This window comes from Xyrauchen texanus, chromosome 16, assembly GCF_025860055.1.
Source record: "Xyrauchen texanus isolate HMW12.3.18 chromosome 16, RBS_HiC_50CHRs, whole genome shotgun sequence".
Taxonomy (NCBI): Eukaryota; Metazoa; Chordata; class Actinopteri; order Cypriniformes; family Catostomidae; genus Xyrauchen; species Xyrauchen texanus.
This window is the reverse complement of record NC_068291.1, coordinates 2,674,251-2,701,610: the sequence shown is the minus strand read 5'-3', so window position 1 is coordinate 2,701,610 and position 27,360 is coordinate 2,674,251. Positions and strand designations below refer to the sequence as shown.

General features: G+C 40.6%; 1 protein-coding gene across 1 annotated transcript in view; it reads left to right on the top strand.

The window, feature by feature from the left end:
• LOC127657285 (otoferlin-like) overlaps positions 1 to 27,360 on the top strand; it is a 72,760-nt gene that overhangs the window by 7,133 nt on the left and 38,267 nt on the right. The window contains exons 8-19 of the mRNA XM_052146012.1: positions 117 to 303; positions 3,886 to 4,072; positions 6,654 to 6,877; positions 7,144 to 7,252; positions 12,462 to 12,639; positions 12,737 to 12,857; positions 14,902 to 15,002; positions 15,679 to 15,769; positions 19,341 to 19,457; positions 19,565 to 19,717; positions 22,972 to 23,161; positions 23,253 to 23,377. Coding sequence (XP_052001972.1) covers positions 117 to 303; positions 3,886 to 4,072; positions 6,654 to 6,877; positions 7,144 to 7,252; positions 12,462 to 12,639; positions 12,737 to 12,857; positions 14,902 to 15,002; positions 15,679 to 15,769; positions 19,341 to 19,457; positions 19,565 to 19,717; positions 22,972 to 23,161; positions 23,253 to 23,377 — 1,783 coding nt within the window. The remainder of the gene's footprint in view (positions 1 to 116; positions 304 to 3,885; positions 4,073 to 6,653; positions 6,878 to 7,143; positions 7,253 to 12,461; positions 12,640 to 12,736; positions 12,858 to 14,901; positions 15,003 to 15,678; positions 15,770 to 19,340; positions 19,458 to 19,564; positions 19,718 to 22,971; positions 23,162 to 23,252; positions 23,378 to 27,360) is intronic.

The window sequence follows — 27,360 nt, the reverse complement described above, 5'->3', positions numbered from 1 at the left end:
TTACGGTCTATAGGGTCCTGAAAATTAATTCTGTACACTGATCCTATGAAGGCAATTATATACATTACAACACAAATCTCTTTTTCTTTTCTTTTTTATTCCTTTTTTTGTTTCAGGAATCTTTTGTTGCCGGAACATGTCCCAGCTGAACGTCAGTGGGCAAGATTCTATGTAAAAATATACAGAGCCGAGGGGTTGCCCAAAATGAACACCAGCATTATGGCTAATGTCAAAAAAGCCTTCATTGGAGAAAATAAGGACTTGGTTGATCCATATGTCCAAGTGCTATTTGCAGGACAGAAGGTGAGCTGAATTCTTAGAAAATAGAGGTTAATCAATTAGTGCCAATTAGAGTGCAGGGGAGGGGCGATGGCCAATATTATGCTGCTATAAAGTAAACAAATTTATTGATAAAATATTTTAAAACATGAACACAAAATTGCTGAATTTAAATGACCACTTAGTTTAAACAATATTTAAGAAAAATCCCCTAAAGGAAAAAAAAATGGAAACCGAAAATGCGCACTTTGACAGTTTTTTTCCCCCTGTGTTGATGTTTACTAGTAGGGGTCAATATTTGTCCCCATTAAACTGTTCAGCATTTTTACACATTTATGTTTGGCTTTATATTTTTACAAAGGCTGCACTTAAATTACCGCCATGTTCATGTAAATTTAATAAATATAAAATTTGTAATAAATTAATCATCCAATTATTAAAATAGAAGATATATGGAGCAGATGTACACAAAATTTATTTCACCTCAGGCCTCGCATATTTCTTCTCTCTCACATACGCAGCACACAGAAAATTTTGTTTTCACATTTGAGTATTCTTAAATCTGTGCATTTTTCTATGTAATTTTCCCGCTGAGCTGGCTTTTTCAAGTGCAGGATAATCGCCTCAGGAAAATCAGGTCCCGTCTTTCACCGGATCATGTTGACATATTAATTTTGCTTATCAAAAATGTATGCTCTGAGTAAGAAGCCTAGAAAATGTCTATTGTAGGCTAGGTATGCATATTATTTTTATCCTGCTGTTTAAGAAGGCTATTTTCAATGATGTGCTGACTGCTAAACTTCTTAAAATATATATTTTTTCTGTATTCTGGAAAGAATTTAGTACTTCTTTCAGCAAAGTGGCATTCAACTGATCACAATGTATAGTCAGGATATTAATAATGTGTAAAATTACCTTTACAATTTAAAAAACAAATGTTTTCAAACTACTTCAAAGAATTCTCATCAAAGAAATTGTTCACATGCAGCAATGACAGCTTTGCAGATCCTTGGCATTCTTATCGGTCAGTTTGTCCAGTGTGGTGGTGTGGGCATGGTCGAGTGTTCGTCCGGAGAGAAAGTTGTAAGGGGGTAAGCGGGTAAGCGCTATAATGTCTAACACCTGTTTCTGATTGCAGTAAGCACTGGGGAGCGCGTCAAAAAGAGACCATGCCAGAGACGAGGGAGAAAGAGGTGGGGGAAACACAGGGGGAGGGGGGAGAGAAAGAGTGTTGGAGGGCTCTTCTGCCCTTTGATACACCGTCATATGGTCCGCTGCCAGTTGCACGGCCTCCTCCAGCTACGCCGGGCGATGGCACTGTACCCACTCTGCTGTTCCTTTTGGTAGATGACGAATAAGCTGCTCCAGCACCACAGGTCCTCAGCCAGCAGCCACTTCCGGCAGGTGTTCCGGAGCTGTTTAGTGAAGGCAAACAGGCGGTCGCGCCCATCCATCTTCATGGATCTTCAGGGCTGCGATCAACTCACTACAGGAAGGTGATCATACACCAGGAGACTTACTGCCAGTAGTTGTTGTACTGCGAGTTGCGTTTCCCCTGATAACAGTGGGATGAGTCTGGCCACCCAATGAGCACGCGACCAGCCCCAGATCTCAGCTGTCCTCTTGAAGAGATCCAGGAAGGCCTCAGATAATCTTCTGCCCCATCTTCATGTATGGGGGCTGCTGGGTTCGGGGACACAGCAGGGGCTTTCTCCTGGTGTAGTAGGCTCTTGATCGCGTGCCGGTCCTCTGCTTCTGCTTGGAGTACCTCCTGGAATCAGCGATCCTGGTCCTCACATAGCTCAAGAAGGGCCTGATGTTGTGCATGGTGCATACTGGCAAGGGATTTTATGACTTCTACTGACTGCGAGGACTCCATGCCGGCGTATTTCCAGCACCAGTGTAAATGTTCAAGGAAGGGAGGGAAAGGAGGACACAGGAAACTTGGGCTTTAACTCAAAGGTATCACTTTAATAACCAAATGTAATGGGGCTTTTTAGCATCACATTCTTTAACTTAAAATTAAGACAGTCTCTTTCAGGTGGGTACGTGTCTCTCCCTCGTCTCTGGCATTGTCTCTTTTTATCACTCTCCCCAGTGCTTTCTGCAATCAGAAACAGGTGTTAGACATTATAGCGCTCAGGTGTTTGCATCCTTACCACTTTCTCTCTGGACGAACGCTCGACCACACCCACACCCCCACACCCAGATTGCTCAGGAGACATTTCACCCCACACTTCCTGTAGCACTTCTCATAGATGCGGCTGTCTTGTCAGGCACTTCTCACGCACCTTACAGTCTAGCTGATCCCACAAAAGCTCAATGTGTTTAAGATCCATAACACTCTTTTCCAAATATCTGTTGTCCAATGTCTGTGTTTCTTTGTCCACTCTAAAATGTTATTTTTTTTCTGTTTCAAAAGTGGCTTTTTCTTTGCAATTCTTCCCATAATTCCTGCACCCCTGAGTCTTCTCTTTACTGTTGTACATGAAACTGGTGTTGAGCGGGTAGAATTCAATGAAGCTGTCAGCTGAGGACATGTGAGGCGTCTATTTCTCAAACTAGAGACTCTGATGTACTTATCCTCTTGTTTAGTTGTACATCTGGGCCTTCCAGTTTTTGTATATTCAAGCATTGTATAGCCTTCATTCCTCAAAACAATGATTGACTGATGAGTTTCTAGAGTAAGCTGTTTCTTTTTTGGCATTTTTGACCTAATGTTGACCTTAAAACATGCCAGTTTATTGCATAATCTGGCAACTCATAAACAAACACAAAGACAATATTAAGCTTCATTTAATGAACCAAATAGCTTTCATCTGTGTTTGATATAATGACAAGTGACTTTCTAGTACCAAATTATCAATTTATCATGATTACTCAAGGATGAGGTGTTGGAGTGATGCTGCTGTCTAGATTTGATCAAAAATGACTTTTTTTCAAATAGTGATGGTGCTGTTTTTTACATCAGTAATGTCCTGACTATACAATGTGATCAGTTGAATGCAACTTCGGTGAACTAAAGTACCAATTTCCTTCCAAAACAGTAAAATCTGTACATTACTCAAAACTTTTGGCCAACAGTGTAAATGCCCCTTTTCAGTGGAACTTAGGGTTGAATTTGTCTGTTGGAATAGATTAAGTATTTTAAATGAGTCGCATAAGTTTTCTTAATGTTTCTTACTTTTTAAACTAGTTGACTCCAAAATGTTAGTTTAAACATCAGTGAAATTAGTTGTTCGCACATCCCTACCATGAACCATGATTTGCTACTTTCAATTGCTAGTAAGTTTCAGGTGGTATTGGGGGAGGGACATTCTCATTCGAAAGAGCATTGGATTGGACAAAAATCTGTAAAGTGCAAGATGAATTTTGGTCAGTTTTCCTAGAAGAAAGAGAGGGACTGTACTATGAGGAGTACACTAGCTAGAAAGCTAACAGACATGAGCTAAAAGTCACTAAACTCCAGACACAAAACAATTGATTATCAGCCGATTCATCTTCCTGTCTGATATATCGGTCTTTCACTAATTCTCACAATTGGATAAATTCGCCAGCCTCCATTTTCACTACAAAAACTGAAGTTTTCATTTGTCCACAATATAGGGAAAAACGTCCATTCAGAAGAGCAGCTATGAGCCCATCTGGAATGAGCAGGTCGTTTTCACTGAGCAGTTTCCACCTCTGTGCCGGAGAATGAAGCTGCAGATCCGAGACTCAGATAAAGTAAATGATGTGGCCATCGGAACACATTTCATTGACCTCCAGAAGATTGCTAATGATGGAGACAAAGGTAATAGTTTTTATATATATAAATATCAGCAAAGAAATATGTAGCCTGTCTTAAAGATATTTCTCCACGAGGTTTTAGTACGTTATATTTTGTCTCAGATTCTTACATACAAAGACCATCTATTGAGGGATATAAATTAAATAATTTCATTAAATAATACATCATGAAATGTTGCAATAGAGGTGTGCAACCCGACCCAGGCCTAACAGCACTAGAAAAACCACCATGTTCAGGTCAGTTTTTCAAGTTTGGGTTTGTAATTAATGGAAAAAGAAACAGGCCAACCTAATTTTGCACACACACTCTTACTCAGACACACGCCAAAGGACAAGTTAGGGGTCATTCACACCAATTTACATGGGTCTGCTCTGTTTTTCAAAAACAAAACAAAATCCTATGTTAAAGGTGCACTCATAAAATTTTTCTTCATAAAAAAGTTGAACTTCTAAAGGCATGAAATGTAATTTTGCAATATATATTAGAAATCATAAGCACTCACATTACAATGAAGACTCCAGTCATTTCAGTAGCTTTATAAAAGCTGTTTTATTCTACATGGAGAGGGTCGGCAGCCATTTTAGAATCACATGACCAGCCGAATACTACTCGCTTAACCTCAGTAACGTCCTGTAATTTTACACTTTCATTAATTGATTAAAGTAATCATGACTGACTGAATAATACATTTCTACAATGTCATCTGAAACTGAACGCTATTGATTTTAAATGATGCTGCATCCAAACCGCTAGGTGTCAGTGTAAGTCCAAGATGACACAAAGAAAAAACACATGCTGGATGGACGAATTTGACTGCAACCCATGTTTTGTGCAGGACCGGCACATTTTTTAGATATTGTGTCAAGTTAAAAAGAACATCAAGTTTCAAAAATGCATGTTAAGACACCTGTGTTCTGTTTCATTCCTTGCACTGCATCTAGCTTGTTATTAGCGCAGTTGTCACAAAAATGTTCTGAACAAGTTCAGGCTGCAAAGAGGACTTCATGTGATATAATAATGGGTAAAATAATTAGGTGTTTCTTTTAAATTCATGTAAGGGTTAGAATTACATGTCCCACAGATTGATTTTTATTCAATCTAAAAGGTTTAAAAAAAAAATTATATATATATACTGTATTTGTTATAAGAAGGTCACATTAAAACTGTACACTTTTTACAATTCCTTCATTATTTATTTTTGGTACTTTTCAAATGTATTTTATGTATAGATTTCACTGTTTTAGCCTTGTCCCAGACCCGGACTTTCAATATTAAACTATGAAAATCCATTAAAAGAATACAAATTATTAAATTTAAAATGATGGTCATCTAAAAAAAGAGTGACATAAACACAAACCTCATCTCAATAATTATTGTGTGAAAAGGATTTCTATAAATGTTTCAAAATGACTGTCCCACAGTTGTGCCATCAATTCCACCACACCAAACAATTTTTGCCCCTAATAAACTTTTATTAAAAGTTAGTGTACTTGTTAACCAAGTGGACAAAAGTGTCAGTAAAACGCATACTTGAGATTAAATTACTTAATTGTGTGTATTTAGGATAAATAAAATGTTAGAGTCAGCCATTTTATTTAAAAACAGTTTTAACAATACTTTACTTTCTAGAAGTCCACAGTGCTACTGTAAAACTGCCCAAAGTTTAAGAAACACTCAATTACAAAATAATATGTAACAATCAATAAATATAAATTCAATCAATTGGGTATCTCAGCGAGTATTGACGCAGACTATAACTTCTTGAGTCAAGAGTTCAAATCCAGGGCATGTTGAGTGAGTCCAGCCAGGTCTCCTAAGCAACCAAATTGGCCCGGTTGCTAGGGAGTGTAGAGTCACATGGGGTAACCTCCTCATGGTCATGATGAGTGGTTCTCGCACTCAATGGGGCGTGTGGTGAGTTGTGTGTGGATCATGGAGATTATCATGAGCCTCCACATGCTGTGAGTCTCTGTGGTGTCATGCACAACGAGTCACGTGATCAGATGCGCGGATTGACGGTCTCAGAAGTGGAGGTAACTGAGACTCGTCCTCCACCACCCGGATTTTCTCACAAATTTGGTCAAAATTGTCTATTTAAATTTCAAGGTGTATTTTGTAATTTATATTTAAAATAATTACAGCACAAAATGTACATTTTATTGTATTGTTATTAATTAATTGCCACATTTTACAAGACTATTTAATTTTGAAGGAAATATCCCTCCATAGCCATCGCTAGAGATCATAAAATATACAACGGGTTTAACATGGTTGTGGAAAATCTGGAAATATTGTGATTTCTGGGCCTGGAAAAGTCATAAAAATGTATAAAATCTCTAAAAGTCATGGAAGTATTTATTTGTGAATTTCAGTTGTTCAGTTCTAAAATATTTAATCAACAAGTAAACATTTTTGTTTGTGTAATCTCTATTGCACTACATTATTAAGAAAAATATATAATTCTCCAGCAAACATAAATGACTTCAAAACTTAAGAAAGTGTCATGGAAATGTATTGGTCAAAAAGTGTGGAAACTATGAAACAAGTGAATCGATAAAGAATGTCTTTTTTCTCTCATTATTAGGCTTTCTTCCCACTCTGGGGCCAGCTTGGGTCAACATGTATGGTTCCACACGGAGCTACACTCTCATGGACGAGTACCAGGACCTGAATGAAGGACTTGGGGAAGGGGTGTCGTTCCGTGCTCGACTGTTGATCAGTCTGGCCATGGAGATACTTGACACCTCCTCTCCTGATATCATGAGCTCCACAGATGTACAGGTGGAGGGGATACCCAACATCTCAGATGTAAGTGATCCATTAATAAAGGAGGTTGTGACAGGGCAATTACTGTGAATTATTAATTGTCTTTATTTAGTGTCCTACATTATTCATTTAGCAGTAAAACACATTGTAGTTATTTGTGTACAAGACAATCATCTACAGCAGAGTTTGAGTTACGCTATATTATGCGTGAGATGCTGTTAAAAAACAATCAGTTTGTATCTAAAGGAAACCCCTGTGCACTCAAAACATACTTTTTTAATAATTTGTTTCTTTTTTTTTTTTTCTAGAATGCCACTGGAAAGATTGAGGAATTCTTTCTATTTGGATGTTTTCTTGAGGCCACCATGATTGACAGGAAGATTGGAGACAAACCCATCAACTTTGAGGTTACAATAGGTAAAAAGCCTATAAATCTATACTTGTTCTTTGATTTAACCCATAAAGGTGAAGTGTGTAATTTCTGCACTACCTGTGGAACCAAACAGAATTGCAAAATACATTTGCAAAACTTACTACATGAGCCAATGTTGCAATGTCAGGCTTAAGGAGTCAGAGTGTGGCTGGTTATTCACAATTGTTTTTTTTTTAAAGATATTATTTTAGTTACGGGAAAAGTAACAGGACACCAATGATCACCAGATTTTTAAAAGGGTCATTAAATGCTATTTTTTTTATAGTTTTATTGTCTGCCCCTGTGGTCCACTGATAATGATAGTAACGATTTTTCATAATTGAGCTATACATGATCATTTTATACTTGCCCTTGTCCCTTGCCCTGTGTCTGAAATACTAGGGTTTGGCATAAGCATTTCCTTAATACTTCAACGTAAACACCCACTGTTTTAATTGGCTAACATCATACAGCCCCTCAAATTCAGAATTTTTTTTAAACTCAATCTGAAGAGAACGAACAAGCTCCACAACATTATAAAACTATATTTCAGGCGTCACACACAACCAGGGTTGTGAGGGTTACTTTTGAAATGTATTCCACTACAGATTACAGAATACATGTATTCTAAATACTTTGGATTACGTCTTCAGCACTTGTAGATTTTTAACTTGTTTTGACTATAAAAACTTGTAAAGTACATTTAGACAAAATACACATGTTAAAAATACATTCTCTGAAAAACCCAAATATCTGATGCAGTGTTGTTTCTAAAACAAGATTAATCAAACTGATCTTGTTTTAAGGATTTTGAGATATTTTTACATTAAAACAATACAAAAATTATTAGCAAGAATATGTTTTTGTCCTAATATCAAAAGTCTTACTAGAAAAAAAGAAATTCTGATCTAACGTGAATTTTCTTGAGAAAAAAATATGATGGTGTCTGGTCACATGTGCATGTAAAATGGCTAGAAATAGTATTTTAGCTTAGCGTAAAGCTGACAATTTACACAAGGTTTATTTCTATTTCTTCTGCTCCAAACTTACTTCAAACGTACTTCTATATCTGCTCGTATGAATGTAACACATCATCAGAAAGTGTTTCACCACTGTTCAAATGCACTTTGGATCACATCATTTAGTGTATAAATGTTTTTCATCTGAAAGGACTAAATATGAAATGAAACAAATGACAATAAAATGCAAAGTAATCTCTTCAGTAATCAAAATACTTTTTGAATTGAATTAGAACTGGATTCTAATTACCAATTATTTAAATTGTAACTGTAGTGGAATACAGTTATTTATTTTTGTATATTAGATACATTATCCCGTTACATTTATTGCGTTATTCCCAAACCCTGCACATAACGCACATCCAACACATTGCATCTGAATATATTAAACTGTTCATCTCAAGCAGAACTGTTAACACTCAGACCCTGTCTACACCGGATGTGAGCTTCATGTTGCATCAAAAGCAATTGTGGTGCGTTGCGTTGCGCAGACAGAAAACTGATGTCCCGTTCCATTTTGCACCATGACCTACAGAGCTGAGAAATTCCTCTAAAAATCTTCATTTGAGTTCAGCAGATGAAAGAAAGTCATATACATCTGGGGGTGGCATGAGGGTGAGTAAATAATGAGAATTGTAATTTTTGGGTGAACTATCCCTTTAAGGGCTCTTGTCAGATCTGGATGAATTTGTCAATAAGAAGAGAGGCTTGGAAACATAGTAATTATTACAGTGAAAACATGAAAACTTCCCACAAGGACATATATATATATATATATAATGCTGAAATATAAACCAAAGCAAGATCATGTTTTATTAATGCCTACTTTCACTATTTCATAGCTTTTAAAGTCCTGTGTGGATTATTATTTCAGTGTAGGTACAGATTTCAATGTCAAAAGAAATGAGTTCTGTACAGCAGTATAGCCGCTCTCTAAACGCAGAGTACGCAGCCTAGTGCGTAGGGCATCTGGTTGTGGAGAACTCACTACATTGAGTGTCTGCCATTTGGTAGGAGTGTCTGAATTCTGAGTGAGCCACTTGTTCCCAACTTTTGTTCACTCACTACCCACAATGCACTCTAATTTCAAGTGTACATTTGATGTAGACTCAGCAATGGTTAATTTCCCACAATCTACCACGGGGAAGACGTACAAGCTGGGAGTTTACTGCTTCCTTCACTCCTGTAATGTTTTATTTCATGCTGAATGTATGAAATAAATTTTTGACAAATAATTACTTGATTAAAATAACATAATAACTTATAGAGAGGCAAAACATACAGATTTTAAAATGTACTCTTTATTTGATAAAATGCATTTACTCTTTATATTAACACACAGTATATATAAAAAATGACAAACAGAATGAAGATTTATTTTATTAATGTATTATTTAATAAGAATAACAAGTAAGGCCCTAGTATTTTATCATTTCACATGTGACATTGTTTCTGCGACAGCCTCTGAGCTCCGACACTCGGTGTGTATGCCAGGGTCCGAATTCACTTACTGCTGGGATATAGTGCACAAACTGCCATTCACTATATAGGAAATAGTGAATGAGTGAATGATTTCGGACACAGCCACTCTCTTCGCTAAACGATCGGCACATCTCTCATGCGTGTGGCAGAGCAAAAGGTATTTATTTACACTTAACTTGGATGTTTACATGGATTTATACAGTTAATCCACCTAAAGTAGCTGCGATTGTTTACAGTACCTCCGCAAGTGCATGGGGTAAATGCGTAAATATAGCTCATGACAGGCGGGACACAGGACAAAGCCCACTGATATATTGCTGCACTGATTTAAAAACGTACACTTAAAAACTGATGTCATCAGAGCTCACTTACATAATCACCCTGAAAATGAATATCGCATTAAACAGAAAAGCCCACGTTAGCATTAGAGCCAAAACTTACCTCAGCGTGCTGCCTTAAATTGGAGCTGTGATTTTAATCTTGAAATATCAGCTTGTCTTGGTGTTAAATGAAGGCACTGCATGATGAAACTATTTTTTCACTCTGCAGAGTGAAGAAAGTGTTTCACTTTCAAGAGCTTGATGCTGCAGCAGTGATTGAGTGACGGTCTGTGACAGCGTCTCTGCACTCGCAGCTGTGAACTTCCACTCTAGTAAAAGTCCCATTCAATAATCAATAGACAGTATCCTCCTGTTCTGAAATGCACATTGTCGGAAATGCATCTAAACTGTCAAACACGTCCATCCAGCACATTATTTCATACATAAATAATTTAAAATAGCGCAGATGGGTGAAAGAATGCGTTCATGATGCATTTGTACAGCCTGTCTTTTAAAAGTGGCTCGAGATATGTATCAAGTGGTCAAAAACGTATGTCTGTATTTTTAAATACAAAAAATATTTAAAATAGTCCAAATGGATCCCCTTTGGTTTTCAGGAATATTTACAGTAGGTCTTGTTTGTCGTGCTCTCACACTGAGTACAAACTGAGCACCAGTGAGCTGTGCCAAGGATGCGTCGTTGTAAAAATAGGCGTTAATGTTTTTGAGCTATATAGGCCACAGATGGTTGTTAAAGTAGGACCTCACAAAACGCCACAACAGTTTTGAACGTGGGCACTCCCAGGTACATGTGGGCTGGTAGTGTATGGGCATAGCAGCCATTTCATCCCTCATTATATGAGATATTACACTAATTCTGCACCATCTCTTGGCAGCATTTAAAAAATTTTCTACATTTGCTACAATACCGAAAATACAACTATCCTCGAAGCAAGGAGGCCATTCAGCTGTTCTATCATGAGGGCTCCCTCAAGATAAAGCACATGATTTAGTGGATGGAAACGTGCATTCGTTCACATTTTCTTTAGTCAATTTTTTAGAAATACCCTTAAATATGATACAATTTTTTAATGGAAACACAGCTAGTGAAGCGAGTGAACCTAGTGTACTCTGAAGCGCATGCAAGAACCGGGCTTCCATCAATATTGCGTCACAGATCACAAAAATGATGCAAACCATGTGAATTCTAGTGAGAATTTGGTGTTTAAAGTGCTACTGAGATGCTATTGAGATGAACAACACTGAGGAGAAAACAATGTGCCATGTGCCAAACTAAAACATATTTCAAATTACACATCACCACCCTTAGTAAAATTCACCATGAATTTACAGTAGTAACAGTAAATATGGTATTTTGACAAAATTGTTTATAGTTTCATATTAAATAATCTATTAGGTAGAACCTGTTAGACTTTATTTGTATTACAACTATGGAAATTGTAGTTAAAGTTACTAAATGTGTTTAGGCTACTACTTATTTAATAACAAAATATTTATTTTGTTTTTAAAAAAGACTAGCTACATTACATTGACCTAAGTAAAGTAATAAGGGCCATCCATGGTCTTACCTGTGCTTATATGGTATTTCACTGTAAATATAAGGGCAAGTACATAAATGGCTTTACAGTTTGTACATCCAAGACTTTTATTACACAGAAGGAAATCTTTCACCATAATTTGTCTATATGTTCTGTTTGAATGATGATTGATATAAGGAACATTTAAACTTTTGTTGCAACGCACTCTGACATAAGCATCCATTGACTAATGGGAATTTCAGAGAGATAGGTCCAGTTTTAAAAACCTAACATTAGATGGGTTTCCACCCAAATGTTTCACGTTTTTAAGTGCATTTCTAAAACTTTGACAAAAAAGAAAATGTGACTCATTGTGCATTATTGTATTTGTGGTTTTGGAGCAATTTTAATCGATTCATTAAATGACTGTAAATCTTTGGAGATCCAATTCGCTGTATCCCCGCTTGATTTCATACTCAAAAGGGATTTCAGCCCTCAAAACAGAGCTGATGCATTCAATCAAACGCTCTTCTGGATTGTGTAGGCACCCTAATTTGTTTGGGGAATATAGCCCAAATGTTGGTCGAGACATTTCCAATTTTCTGAAATTTGGTAGAGACAAGTTCCTTCCATCTCTACATAAATCTATGCCAGTGGTTAGAAAATCATCTGGAAAACATATACATTTAAATTGTACAGGAATATTCAAAACATTCACTGGGTAATGCTGAACTAAAGAAAAGCCTGATTATCTCAGTGAAACAGATCCAGTCCAGTAATCATTATTGAAGCCATTCATTCAATTATAAAGGGAATATCAGATACTACAGGATCACACTCTTCTCTCAACACAAGGAAACTATGGCAGTGAACTTGACACTCCAACCAAACCAAAAACCAAGAAGAAGAAAGGAGGAGATGGAGATGAGGAGTCAGAGCTCATTCACGGCTCTAGTGATGAAGAGGAGGATGTTGATGGAGAGATGACATCAGTGTCCACAACACCTCCAATGAAACCTGTCATCACTGACAGGTTCAGTTACTCGAATGATTGTGCTGATACAGAACCAATCTATTTTTTGCATTTTTCCAAAAATGTACATACAATATCTATTCTTTTCATTTTGCAGAAACTATTTCCATCTCCCTTATTTTGAGAGAAAACCCTGTATCTCTATCAAGAGCTGGTGGCAAGATCAGAGAAGGCGACTTTATAATGCCAACATCATGGACAACATTGCAGATAAATTGGTAATAAATCAGCCATGAGTTATATAATATTACTGCAATTGGTGGTGCAGAATTCACACCAACACCAGTGAAGCACAATTATCTATTAGGTATCACAAGAAAACAATAAACACTGACAGCAAAAGCACATGTATTTGCTTGCTAACATGGGCAAAGGGATGAGGACATCCATCCATGCTCCTTTAGCAATATTTGTGCCGAGCCAAGCCGAGCACACTCATATGTATTCTGCAGTGCTAGGATGTTTATTATATTAATTGTTGTGAATTTTGATGTTTCATTGAAACAAGAACAATGATTCACAGACTTCTCAGCATCATTTCAGAGTAAGGACATAAGAGAGAGAGCGCTCAAAACACTCGCGCATCTCTGCTTGTACTGCGCACGCTCAGCTCACACTTACGTTTCAACCAAATAAAGGAAGCGCAATCGTTTTGATCAATTTTGTTACACAAGTAACAAGAGAACAGAAACTATGGTTGAATTACTAATAAATAAAGAGTAATTCCTTGAATCACGTCATAGCAGGAGAATGTAACATATTCTGATTATTGTTATGTGTCACACACAAAACTAATTGTGCTTTGCAGTGACACTGAATGGACGTCAGAAAATAAAAACGTAAAATCTAATGGCATTGAAAGTAATAAGCTCTTACCCAGTATAATATTTGTTACATTACTGCATGGTCACTTTTCCATAATTTTATTGCTCTACGGATAACATTTTCAGGGGAATTTTTATGTTTATGAGGGCATTTTTTCTAAATATACAATGCACTGTGTCATTCTTTTATGCAAAACATATTTTATGTGATAGTGTGTAATGCTGCTCTTAAATTAGAATTTAAAGAATTATATCAGATGGTATACATTAAAAAAAAAACAGAAACCAGGGCATTGTTTGCCCCCACATTTGAACTTTACTGCATTTTTTGTCATTTTTGTTGGCATTTTTGCCCTGAGCTTAATTTCTAACCCTGCATCACTGTTCTGTACAAGCTTTCTTGGTGAGAGAAATATCCTTTATTAACACAAAATCGAATTAAACTTGCTTAATATTAAGCATACATATAAAGATGATGCAATAGTGGCATATAGTATTTTTTTGTATCTTTATTATTAATACAACAGTGCGGCACACGACACCTTATTTCTTTTTGCATTTGGCCCCCAGTAGAAAAGGTTTGGGGCAGTTTGACAATGACAGTTAAGATCCTCAACAGCCAACTTTAGAATGTTTTTGAGAGTTTTTTGGAGTTTGTTGGGGCAGTGTGAATTGGCCTTTATGTGACCACATGATACCAATATCGAATACTGATCCCAAAATGTATACTGAAAAGTATTTCACTTATAATCTTTACTAGAGACCTGCTTAGAGGACAGGGAGTGAATTTATTTTCTGAAATAGTTCTGCATTCTCTCACAATTAAATCAACTATGGTTTTACTATAAATATATTGTGTTTTGGGGGGCTGAAACCATGGTTTTAACAACAGTAACATCGGTGAACTATGGTATTTGTAGTATAGTAAATACGATTGACATTTTATTTTTATTTTTATTTATTATTACTGTGGTTTCCCTTTGAAAATCATGGTTAAAATATGGTTACTCTAGTAAAACCATGGTCAATTTGTGGATATTGTTTTACTAAACATAAAATAGTTGAACTATAGTTATTATAGTAAAACCATAGCTACAATGTTTTTTCTAGAAATACCTTAGTTCATCTATGATTACTATTGTAAAACCATGGTTAATTTATTGCGAGGGAACCCAAAATAATAGTGAGGGAACACAAAAATATCATGAGGGGATGCAAAGCATTCTGCAAGGAACACAAATCAGTTTCAGAAAACAAATTCCTTCCCTGTCCTTGAAGAGTCTCCATACTTCTCATACATCTTAATGGAAGTAAAAAAAACAACTTCTTACCACCTTTAGTAGTAATTTTACATGCAATGTATTTCAGGATTTGCAGAAATTTCCCAGGAGTTCAGGTAGAAAAATACATCTGAATCTATACTGTATGTTCCCTATAGGAAGAAGGATTAAATGATGTTCAGGAGATCATTCAAACAGAGAAAGCTTATCCAGAGCGCAGACTCAGAGGTGTCCTGGAGGAGCTGAGCAATGGCTGCAGGTTTGTGTGACATGAATTACTACTGATATATTTAACAGGAGACTGAAATTAGTTTAGTTTCTTTTACAGTTAATATCAGTATTTCATTGTGATTATATAGGTGGTGTGGTGCAATGATATTACATTAAATGACACAGAAACCATTACCACAAAACTTCAGCATTTTTATATTTTTAAAAGTAAAAATTTAAGGGGGTCTGGGTATCTCAGCGAGTATTGACGCTGACTATCACACCTGGAGTCATGAGTTCGAATCCAGGGCGTGCTGAGTGACTCCAGTCAGGTCTCCTAAGCAACCAAATTGGCCCAGTTGCTAGGAGGGTAGAGTCAAATGGGGTAACCTCCTCGTGGTCGCTATAATGTGGTTCTCGCTCTCGGTGGGGAGTGTGGTTGTGCGTGGATGCCACGGAGAATAGCGTGATGCCTCCACATGCGCTATGTCTCCGTGGTAACACACTCAACAAGCCACGTGATAAGAGGCGCGGATTGATGGTCTAAAATGCAGAGGCAACTGAGATTTATCCTCCGCCATCCGGATTGAGGCGAGTCACTACACCACCATGAGGACTTGGGCATTCCAAATTGGATAGAAAAGGGGATAAAATAAAAAAAGTAAAAAAAGTAACATGTAAAATGTTTTATATTTTTTAAGTCACATAATTGCTTAACTTTTCAGTACCTTTGTAACACTGGCAAACAATGACCAGAACCCGACTGGGAGGACAAAACTGGATCGTGAGAGGCTGAAGTCTTGCATGCATGAACTGGTAAAACTTCCACGAGGTTCTGTTCCCCTTCTGTCACTCACTCGACGATGCGTGGAATGAAGTGACACAAGGGGTCTTCCTGGGACACCAAACGTACCTCTGAACCTGAGAAAAGGCCAATGTCAAGTTGGCAGACAGAATTTGCATGGCCCGCCCCGGACATATATAGGTATAAAGGGAAGCGGGGCAGCGAGTGCCAGTCAGAATTTTTCTTCGGAGCCGAACGGTTGGGCAACAGCAAGCTGAGTTCACCACTGTTTCACTCACCTCTTCTTTCAATAAGTACTGCTGTTGGATCTAAGGCACGTTTCCAGCTGGCGTTCTCTCTCTCTGCACGCTGTGCAGTCTACGCCCCTAGGTGCTTCGACAGCACTTTCATTGCCTGAAAGTGTGTTTCTCCTCCTAAAAAGAGTTTATTTCCTCTAAAAGATTTTGAGTTCCCACTCATAAAAGAGCAATGCACAGCAGGCGTTGAACGTCCTTTTCAGGACGCGTCTTTTTAAAGATGTCTTTCCGCCTCTGTCTAGTTCCTGGATGTGGTTGATTTCTCTCCACTTCTGACAGTCATAAAAGCTGCCTCACGTGCCTGGGCTGCGATCACACGCAGGCAGCCTTTTATGAATGGTACATGTTCTCAGTGCGAGAACATAGCCATGGCAACATTGCGGTCGCGGCTTTTCTCACAAGAGAAAGCCACTTTCTGCTCCCGCGTCGTTCTTTCCTCCCATGGCACATCTTGCTGCAGCACCGCCAAACCAGTGCACCCGCCTGCTCGCCGAGGGCATCCCCCCTGCGGCTAAACAACAGGTAGCTCTGCCTCAACCTGGGCCCAGCTCTCAGCTCCAGCGTCGAGCACCTCACAGGCTGCGTACGCCCCCCGTCTCCAGGACCCCTTCCAGGACCAGGAAAGCTCCGAAGCGCTCCTGAGACGGGTGACCCAGGCAGTCAGATGTTCGCTCCGGAGCTGGTACCAAGACCACTCCGTCCCCCGGTGGAGGGCTGGTGGAGAATCCTTGTTTCATTTGCCGCACCGCCTTCAGGCTGCGGCACCCACATTCTCAATAAAGAGCGATTTCCTCACTCCCTGGGTCATCCAGCCGGTGCATGCCATTCTCACGACAGTCCTGGCTCCCCGGACCGTTAGTGCCCCTCGCACGGAGTTTGGATGCGTGGCTTTCACTTCCCAATCCATCGCGCTGGCTGGCCAGGACCATCCGACTCGGCTACACGATTCAGTTCGCCTGGCTCCCACCTTGTTTCAGCTGTGTTCGCTCCACTTCCGTGCGTGGCGAGAAAGCCAGTGCTATATAAGCAGAGATCACGGCCCTGCTCCTCAAGTATGCAACGCTGTTGTGGCAGGTTTCACCCAGCAGAGAGTGGAGGCTCCACCCCCAGGTGATCCAGCTGATATGGGACCAATTCGGCAAGGCACAGATAGATCTCTTTGCCTCCCAAGACAACTCCCATTGCCCGTTCTGGTACTCCCTGACAGGAGCTCCTCTCGGGACAGACGCACTGGCACACAGCTGGCCCCGGGGGTTGCGCAAGTACGCATTTCCCCCAGTGAGCCTTCTTGCACCGGTGCTGTGCAAGATCAGGGATGACGAGGAACAGGTCATCCTGGTGGCCCCTTACTGGGCCACCCGGGCCTGGTTTTTGGATCTTATGCTCCTCGCAACAGCACCTCCCTGGAAAATTCCCCTGAGGAAGGACCTTCTTCTCAGGGACGGGGCACCCTCTGACACCCGCACCCAGACCTCTGGAACCTCCACGTCTGGCCCCTGGACGGGATGCAGAAGATCTAGTGGATCTACCACCTGCAGTCGTAGATATGATCAACCAAGCCAGAGCTTCCTCCACCAGGCAACTTTACGCCCTAAAATGATGCTTGTTCAAGATTTGGTGTTCTTCTCAAGCCGAAGACCCGCAGAGGTGCGCAGTTCAGTCTGTGATTTCATTCCGGCAGGAGATGCTGGAGGGGAGGCTGTCCCCCTCCACCTTGAAGGTGTATGTAGATGGCGCATGACGCAGTAGATGGCAAGTCCCTAGGTAAGCATGACTTGATTATCAGGTTCCTGAAAGGCGCCCGGAGACTGATGAACTAGATGTTCTGAGCAGCTCTTTGTCTGCTTCGGCAGACGACGGAAACGGAAATTCATCTCCAAACAGAGGTTAGCTCACTGGGTCGTTGATGCTATTTCCTTAGCTTATCACCCAGGCCCCCTTGCGGGTTCAAGCACACTCTACGAGAAGTGTGGCATCCTCGTGGGCACTGGCCCATGACACCTCCTTAGCAGACATCTGCAGAGCAGCGAGCTGGGCAATACATTTGACAGATTTTACAATCTCAGGGTTGAGTCGGTTTCGTCCCGTGTTTTGTCAGGTCCGAGCCTGTAGAACTTGGTAACACGGCACAACCGACCGGGTGTTCCGCTTGCACGCAGCGCCCTTCACCAAGTTGATCCAGTGCACCTTCTATCTCAGGTTAGCCACTAAGCGTCGCTCCTTCCTAGCCTTCTCTATGAGTCACAGGTGCTCTGTACTGGGGATGGGCTCCACAGGCTTAGTTCCCTTTTCAGGCAAACTCCCTGTGATGTATTTCCCGCGGTATGGTCCCCCAGTCGGCGGACCCGTGTTTCCCTTGGGCAGCCCCGCTGCCCCGGTCACCGTGCTCGTAGAGTCCCCCCTCATTAGGCTGGACCTACCACCGTGCCATTTTACACGTACCGCTTCACAACCCTCGTGGTGTATTTGCCACATGTTACCTCCCCCTAGACTGGGCAGGATGTGGCCTCCACAGGGTCTTTTCCCCCTGAAAGAATCGGACCGGGAAAGACCACCTTCCCCGACACATTTCATAGCGTTAAGTTTGCCCCAGCCGCTTCACGTCTGGGCTTGCTCCCAGGCTAGTCATGTAGCGCCTGTTCCCCCCCTCAGGGGTGCGGGGAACCTACGGTCTGTATGTGACACCTCTTTGGGGGCATTGGGGAGGGCTGCTTGCAGCAGACACAGTTGCCTCTAGCACGCAGTAGCCTTGTTGCACCTGTCTCGGCAGTTCACGTAACATGGTCAGTGCGTGCTGTTTTTATATGTGACCCCTTGTGTCACTTGATTCGACACAACGTCGAGTGAGTGACAGAAGGGGAATGTCATGGTTACTGTTGTAATCTCTGTTCCCGAGGGAAGGAACGAGATGTTGTGTCCCTCCTGCCACAGCACTAGACCTACCACTGTAAACGACCGTACCTTATTTTCGGCCTTAGTGCAAAATCCTGACTGGCACTCGCTGCCCTTCTTCCATTTATACCTGTATGTCCGGGGTGGGGCATGCAAATTCTGTCTGCCAACTTGACATTGGCCTTCTCTCTGGTTCAGAGATACGTTTGGCGTACCAGGAAGACCCCTTGTGTCACTTCGTTCAACACAACAGCTCATTCCTTCCCTCGGGGAATGGAGGTTACAACAGTAACCATGACGTTACATACAATTGGCATTGATTGTTAAAATCTGATGCTGTATTTGTATTTATCAATATTGTGTCTGTTTCTGAAGTTCATAATTATATCCTCAGGAAAACATGGGCCAACAAGCCAAAATGATGCGATCGCAGGTTAAAAAAAGCAACGTGAGAGACAAAATAAAACTGGCACACAACTTCCTCCAAAAGCTAAGATTCCTGTCTGATGAGGTAGTGCACAAAAGCTGAATGAAAAATTACTGAACTTGATTAAGTGGTTGTATCGATAAATTCATATTATTATAAAATACTCATGAGATGTTCTTTTTTCATCATAGCCGCAACATAGCATTCCAGATATTTACATATGGATGATGAGCAACAACAAGCGCATCGCATATGCTCGCGTTCCCTCCAAAGACATTCTCTTTTCTTCTGTTGAAGAAGAGACTGGGAAGGATTGTGGGAAGGTCCAGACAATCTTTTTCAAGGTTGGATTAAATGCACTCACATTCAGAAAATGACTTCAATACAGCAATTGCCAATTTATTATATCACAGTACTTTCTCTGGACATATTATAAGGGATCTTGTGAGAAAAACACTTCTGTCAGAATGAAACGCAGACTTGCAAAGAGGCTGTTATTGAAGGATGAGGCAGTTTAATACTATATTGAACTTGACAGCAAACCTGCAGCCCATGTGTAAAACGCAGCTGTACTGTTGCTCATTTTATGAAGGCACAAAAGCATAAATGGCCTGTTTAATTCTAAGGGTCAAAGAGGGGCACAAACAAATTATATTAAAAAACTGCTAGCAATTAATATTCATATTAATTTTCATTAATAAGTCATTTATAAATGCATTATAATAAGTGCTGTCAGTCGCACATTTTTTTTTATCATGATTAATCACATAATTGGAAGTCAATCGCGATTAATCACAGATTTTGAAAGTGCTGAAATTTGACTATACAGTATATCATTATTTTCTTGACAAAATGTATTTATTTACATCTTATGAAAGAAACAAAACAAAATGTAATAATATAATGATTTTTTAACATTTTCCAAGCAAAGCCTTCCACAGTATAAAGATAGAAATGCTCTAAAATAGCCCCAATTCAAGTAACATTAAACGTTTCCCAAAGTCAAAGTGTGAGGTTGACTAATTGAAAGAACTAGTCTCCAATTACCAATGTGCTCTAAGTCCTCATGGTGGCGTAGTGACTCGCCTCCATCAAGTGGCGGGGGACAAATCTCAGTTGCCTCCGTGTCTGAGACATCAATCCGCGCATCTTCTCCCTCGGCTTGTTGAGCACGTTACTGCAGAGATATAGTGCATGTGGAGGCTTCACTCCATCTATCGCTGCATCCACGAACTCACCACATGCCCCACCGAGAGCAAACCACATTATAGCAATCACGAGGAGGTTACACAATGTGACTCTACCCTCCCTAGGAGACCCGGCTGGAGTCACTCAGCATGCCCTGGGATTCGACCTTGTGAACTCAAGGGGTGGTAGTCAGCATCTTTACCACTGAGTTACCAAGGGCCCCCTCTTTGCTTGTTTTGTACATCAAATAGTGTTAAGAGCTCCTTTCAACATCATTTTATCACTGACAGGGAAGCGCTTTTAGAGATTCTTTTTTACTTCTGCGGCTCTATCATAAGATAGAGTCTATCAACGGTCAACTAGCATGTTAAGACAGCTCTGCCCATAGAATGTGTATGGGACTGCAGCGTTAGGCTGTTTTATGCTAAGCTTGTAGTCTACACTAGGTTTAAGGGCTCTGGCGCTGTGGCGTGTGTGTCAGTGTAATGACTCCAGGTGGACACGTCACAAAGTTTCTGCCCTTCACAGCATTCATGCTGTATTAACAGTAAATATGTTAATTGCAATTAAGAAAAATTCACGTGTTAAACTTTTTTAATTAATCGCATGCGTTAACGTGTTAATTCTGACAGCTCTAATTATAAATAATTTATATGCCATTATAGCAGCGTGAATAAAAAGGTTGATGTTCATGCAAATATACGTATATGCAAAATAGTGAGCATTTTAACTTAAATGTTATGATTATTTAATACAATGAAATGCCCTTATTTATGTGTTTGTGCCGTTCTAAACTAAAGTGTAAGAGTAGTGCATATTTGTTAAGAGCTATCTCTCTCTTTACATTTAATACTGTGACATTACATATTTTAGTCAACAGGTGATGACAAAAGACCATTTTTGTGTGTAGAGTACTATGAGCCAGTTTGTGATGTGAAGTGAGTCAGCGTCACTCTGTGTTTTCATTCATCAACACTACAAGATCACTCGGATTACTAATACACTATTAAAGCTATTACAGCTAGGAAATAGCTTTAAACTGCTTTAAGCTAACAACTTCAGCATTAAGGCTCATCACAGCAGAGAGACACAACAGACTGATTAATTACACAAACTCAAGGAGCTTACCTCTTAACCACATCGTAGAGGAAAAAATTGTGGAGGAGATTGCAGTTTCTATAGTGAAAGACTATTGCGCACCATTTACCGCAAAATAGGGAGTAATACCCCTGCTTGGATGGCTATTTTTCCACCGAGACAATAGGATGAATTTGACCAAAATTAAATTACCTTCAGAAAGCTAACTGACTACAGCATCACCAACAGGGGATCGCACATGCTCCATATCTCTCTCTCTCCCCCTACACACACACACACACACATCCTTGTTTCTCTAACAACATGAGTGATGTTTTTGAGAGGCTTGGACGCATCATTTGTTTTGAAACAGCAACGGCAGATTCTGATCAGTAGCATAAGAAAGTAGTTCCATGCACAAATGTGTTTTTATGACCGTACTCAGTTGTTCCTAATTTTTTATATTGAATTGTTCATTGAACTGTTTTATATAAGCAATAATCACACTCACAATTGTGCTATATGGCCCAACATCAGCACTGCTGTGATTAACTGCAGATTACCTGCGGCCGAATCACAGCAGTGTCAGCACAGTTGGGCCATATCGCACTCTTGCTCTTGTGATATTACTTATATTATTATATATATACAAATATGTCTATATATAATGATTAAATACTTAATAAATGTTCAAATTAAATCATTATGAATATATATTATACATCTAGTAATTCTGACAATTAAAAGCATTACATTATTGTGAAAGACGAGTAAAAGCATTGATAAGACAATACAAGAATTATTGCAAAAAGTATACAAAAATGTTTTGTTTATTTCCATGTCATTGAACATATCTCTGTCATTGGCCTACAGTCCACAGCAATCCATTTTGCACTTAATTTCATCAGTCTGTCCGCGATAGATTTATTATAAGGGCTTTTATAAGGACATGTCACTTAGACACTTTTTGTGCATCTCACTTTGGTTGGAACTCTTTAATAAGTGCTTCACAAGTGTCCACTTTACATTAACGTATATTTTCACAAGTTAGTTGATAAATAAGTTGAGTAGGTGTTAAGCATGTTAGGTAAAATGGCTCACTACTTCACAGGTATTGCATGAATGTCACCCTTTTATACATGTTGTCTAGTCCTTAATGAACCCCTTTATTATCCCTAAACAAATGGAACAATACTGTAAAGTGTTATTAAAAAATCTATGATTTTTACACTAAGGAAGATGCACACTTCATGTACTTTATCAATGCGTGCTAATTAATTGCATACATTGCTCAAGAATATCTGGAGAGTTGATGTGACTCCTCTTTCACTAGCTTCCTGGTAAGAAGAGTTTTGGGCCAGCCGGCTGGACTGTACAAGCCAAAACTGAGCTGTATCTGTGGCTCGGCCTGAACAGGCAGCGTAAGGACTATTTGAGCGGACTTCCGAATGGGTTTGAGGAGAATAAATTGGTCAAAGGGCCCGGAATTCACTCCTCACCCCCCATCAGCCTGATCTACACCAGTAAGATGCACCAGATCATTTATAAGAATGGTTTCAGATTTTCAGTTTAGTACTGAAAACAGTGATAACTTGATTTAATATCTTTAAACAGTGAAGCAGATCTTCCAGTTGAGGGTGCATATTTATCAGGCTCGTAGTCTGTTTGCGGCAGATAGCACAGGCCTGTCAGACCCTTTCGCCAGAATTTTCTTTTCTACTCAAAGTCAAGTCACAGAGGTGAGATTTTTATTTTTATTTAAATTGTCATTTATCATGCACTTCCTGCAGAATGAGCAAATTGTAGCATTTGAGCAAATCTGAATCTTCAAATGCATTGTCACATTCACAGTTGTCTTTTGTTTGTGTACTTTTATTTTGAAATTCTGGCTAAGTTCCTGTTCCCCAGTCATGTGATGTCCTGTTTTCCCTCCGTGTTCATGTATCTTGCTTTCATTGGTTCATTGTTTGATTACTTTGTTATCAGTTCTAGTTTGTCATTGGTTTTAGTTCATTGCCTTGTTATCTTGTTTAGAGTTCTGTTTTTTCATTGGCTTATGTTTCCCCATGTCGCCCTCATGTTTGCCATTGTTTCTTGTCTAGTATTGATGTTAGCTTGTGTAACATAGGTCTAGTGATATTGTTAGTTTGTGTAACAGAGCCCTAGTCATGTCCTGTTCATAGTCTAGTTTCAAGTTCCGGTTTCCAGTTTCCAGTTTATGTCCAGTTTAGTGCACGTGTCTAGTTCATGTTGACGGGTATAGATAGGGTTTCTTGTATTATCATTGTTTGGGCAATGAATCTGCACTTCGGTCCTACACATCGTCTTCGTCATTGCCTTTGTCAGCTACACAGCGTTACATGCATTCTCGTATCCTAACTTAATATGAAGAAACAACTATAATTAAGTTTTCTAAAAACAATTTTAACTCTCTCTGTTTGTATTGAGGGGCCCATCCTGCCCAACTCATCAACATTGACTCAGCCAATGCCATGAGTTAAACCAACAGCAGATGGAGGAGATTTTGGAAAGCTTTTTGAAAACAAAGTGCCTCATTGTAACCCAGATTTTTGCTTTTTTAACCCTCTTGTGGTATTCGGTCATTTTTGACTGAAATACATTTTATTCATTTAATAAAAATGGTTTCCTTTATCTGAGCAGTACAAGACTTGTTGACTTGAACTGCATTTGCCATCTGAACATACAAAACAAATGTATTGGACTCGATTCGATAAGTCTGAGTGGTCATAAAAAAAATGGTAAAATTGACCGACCATTGAAAATGAACAGGAAAGACAAAAAAAAGAGCAATTTTTTATCTGTCAAATACAATCAATAAATCAGCCACAATGCAAAAAAAAAAAAAAATGACAGAAATTACAGGGTGAGACTCTAAAACATCCTCAGTGCAAAACAAACACAACCACATAACAGTTTTTTTTTTTTTTTTTTACATTTTTCAATAAAACCAATAAATCAGTAACAATGCTAAACACAGACACACTCACCAGAAAAGGGGTGAGATGATAACACGCTCGTTTCGTGCCGACAGAAATACAGCTCTCTGCGGTAAGACTCGCGGTGGTGGCTTGTGTGTTTACATCAACACGGAATGGTGCAAGAACTCTATGCTAGTCTCTAGTTACTGTTCATCGCTGTTGGAGTTTGTGACTGTTAGATGCAGACCTTTTTATCTACCACGGGAATTCACCACTGTTTGCATAACCGGAGTTTACATTCCCCCCTGCGCTAACGCTAAGGAAGCGCTCTGTGAACTGTATGGGGCTATGAGCGAACTGCAGAACGCTCACCCCGACGGACTGTTTATTGTCGCCGGAGATTTCAACCATGCAAATCTCAAGACAGTGCTCCCTAAATTCCATCAGTATGTGGACTTTGCAACGAGAGGGGCGAACGCGCTTGATCTTGTTTACACAAACATCCCAGGCACGTACCGGGCGGAGCCCCGCCCCCACCTCGGCTACTCAGACCACATCTCTGTTATGTTAATTCCAGCATACAGACCGCTCGTCAGACGCACAAAACCGCTTCAGAAGCAGGTGAAAACCTGGCCAGCAGGAGCCATCTCTGCTCTTCAGGACTGTTTTGAGTGTACTGACTGGCACATGTTCAGGGAGGCTGCAACATATGGCGATTCTACCAACTTGGAGGAATACACAGCATCAGTGACCAGCTATATCAGCAAGTGCATTGATGATGTCACTTTCTCCAAGACCATCACCACACGCTCCAACCAGAAGCCGTGGATGACTGCGGAGGTGCGCACCCTGCTGAGGTCCCGAGACTCGCCTTCAGAGCAGGCGATAAGGCAGCCCTAAGAACAGCTAGGGCCAAACTGTCACGGGCAATCAGAGAGGCAAAGCGCGCTACGCCCAGAGAATCCACAGTCACTTCCAGGACAGCGGTGACATGCGGCGCATGTGGCAGGGCATCCAGGCCATCACCAACTACAGGACAACATCAGTTGCCTGTGACAAAGATGCCTCCCTTCCAGATGCGCTGAACGACTTCTACGCTCGGTTTGAAGTGCAGAACGACGTGATGGCGAGGAAGTCCACCCCTCCTCCCAACGACCAGGTGCTCTGTCTTACCACGGCAGATGTGAGGAAAACTCTACGTAGAGTCAACCCACGGAAGGCTGCTGGACCAGACAACATTCCTGGCAGAGTGCTCAGAGGATGTGCAGACCAGCTAGCAGATGTTCTTACCGACATCTTCAACATCTCTCTGAGCAGCGCCGTCGTTCCAACGTGCTTCAAGGCCACCACCATCATCCCCATGCCAAAGAAGTCTTCAGTGTCCTGCCTCAACGACTACCGTCCCGTCGCACTTACACCCATCATCATGAAGTGCTTCGAGAGGCTCGTCATGAGGCAGATTAAGACCCAGCTGCCCCCTCACTAGACCCACTGCAGTTTGCGTATCGTTCAAACCGTTCAACGGACAATGCCATCACCACAACCCTCCATCTGGCCCTCACCCACCTAGACAATAAGGACTCATACGTTCGAATGCTGTTCATAGATTTCAGCTCAGCATTCAACACAATCATTCCCCAGCACCTGATTGGAAAGCTGAACCTGCTGGGCCTGGACACCTCCCTCTGCAACTGGATCCTGGACTTCCTGACTGGGAGACCTCAGTCAGTCCGGATCGGGAACAGCATCTCCACCACCACCACACTGAGCACTGGGGCCCCCAGGGCTGTGTGCTCAGTCCACTGCTGTTCACTCTGCTGACTCACGACTGTGCAGCAATGCACAGCTCGAATCACATCATCAAGTTCGCCGATGACACGACCGTGGTGGGTCTCATCAGCAAGAACAACGAGTCAGCATACAGAGAGGAGGTGCAGCGGCTGACGAACTGGTGTAGAGCCAACAACCTGTCCCTGAATGTCGACAAAACAAAAGAGATGGTTGTTGACTTTAGGAGAGCACAAGGTGAACACACTCCGCTGAACATCGACGGCTCCTCTGTGGAGATCGTCAAGAGCACCAAATTTCTTGGTGTTCACCTGGCGGAGAACCTCACCTGGTCCCTCAACACCAGCTCTATCACCAAGAAAGCCCAGCAGCGTCTCTACTTTCTTCGAAGGCTGAGGAAAGCACATCTCCCAACCCCCATCCTCACTACATTCTATAGAGGGACTATTGAGAGCATCCTGAGCAGCTGCATTACTGCCTGGTTTGGGACTTGCACCGTTTTCGGACCGCAAAGCCCTGCAGAGGATAGTGAGGACAGCTGAGAAGATCACTGGGGTCTCTCTTCCCTCCATCAAAGACATTTACAAAAAACACTGTATCCATAAAGCAACCAGCATTGTGGACTGACCCCACACACCCCTCACACAAACTCTTTACCCTCCTCCCGTCTGGCAAGAGGTACCGAAGCATTCGGGCCCTCACGGCCAGACTGTGTAACAGCTTCTTCCCCAAGCCATCAGACTCCTCAATACTCAGAGACTGGTTTGACACACACGTGTCCTGAGTTGCACTTTAATAACTGTCACTTTATAACTGTCTGCTACCTCAATAACTGCTATGTGCATAGAACATTATCTCATAGTATGTTATGTTTACATTTTTAGAAACTGTCATCATTTTGCACTACTGAGTACTGGTCAGCGCTGCACTGTCTATTGTCCTGTTCATTGTCAGTAATTTGTTGTACTGTCCTGTACTTTTTGCACATGTTTGCA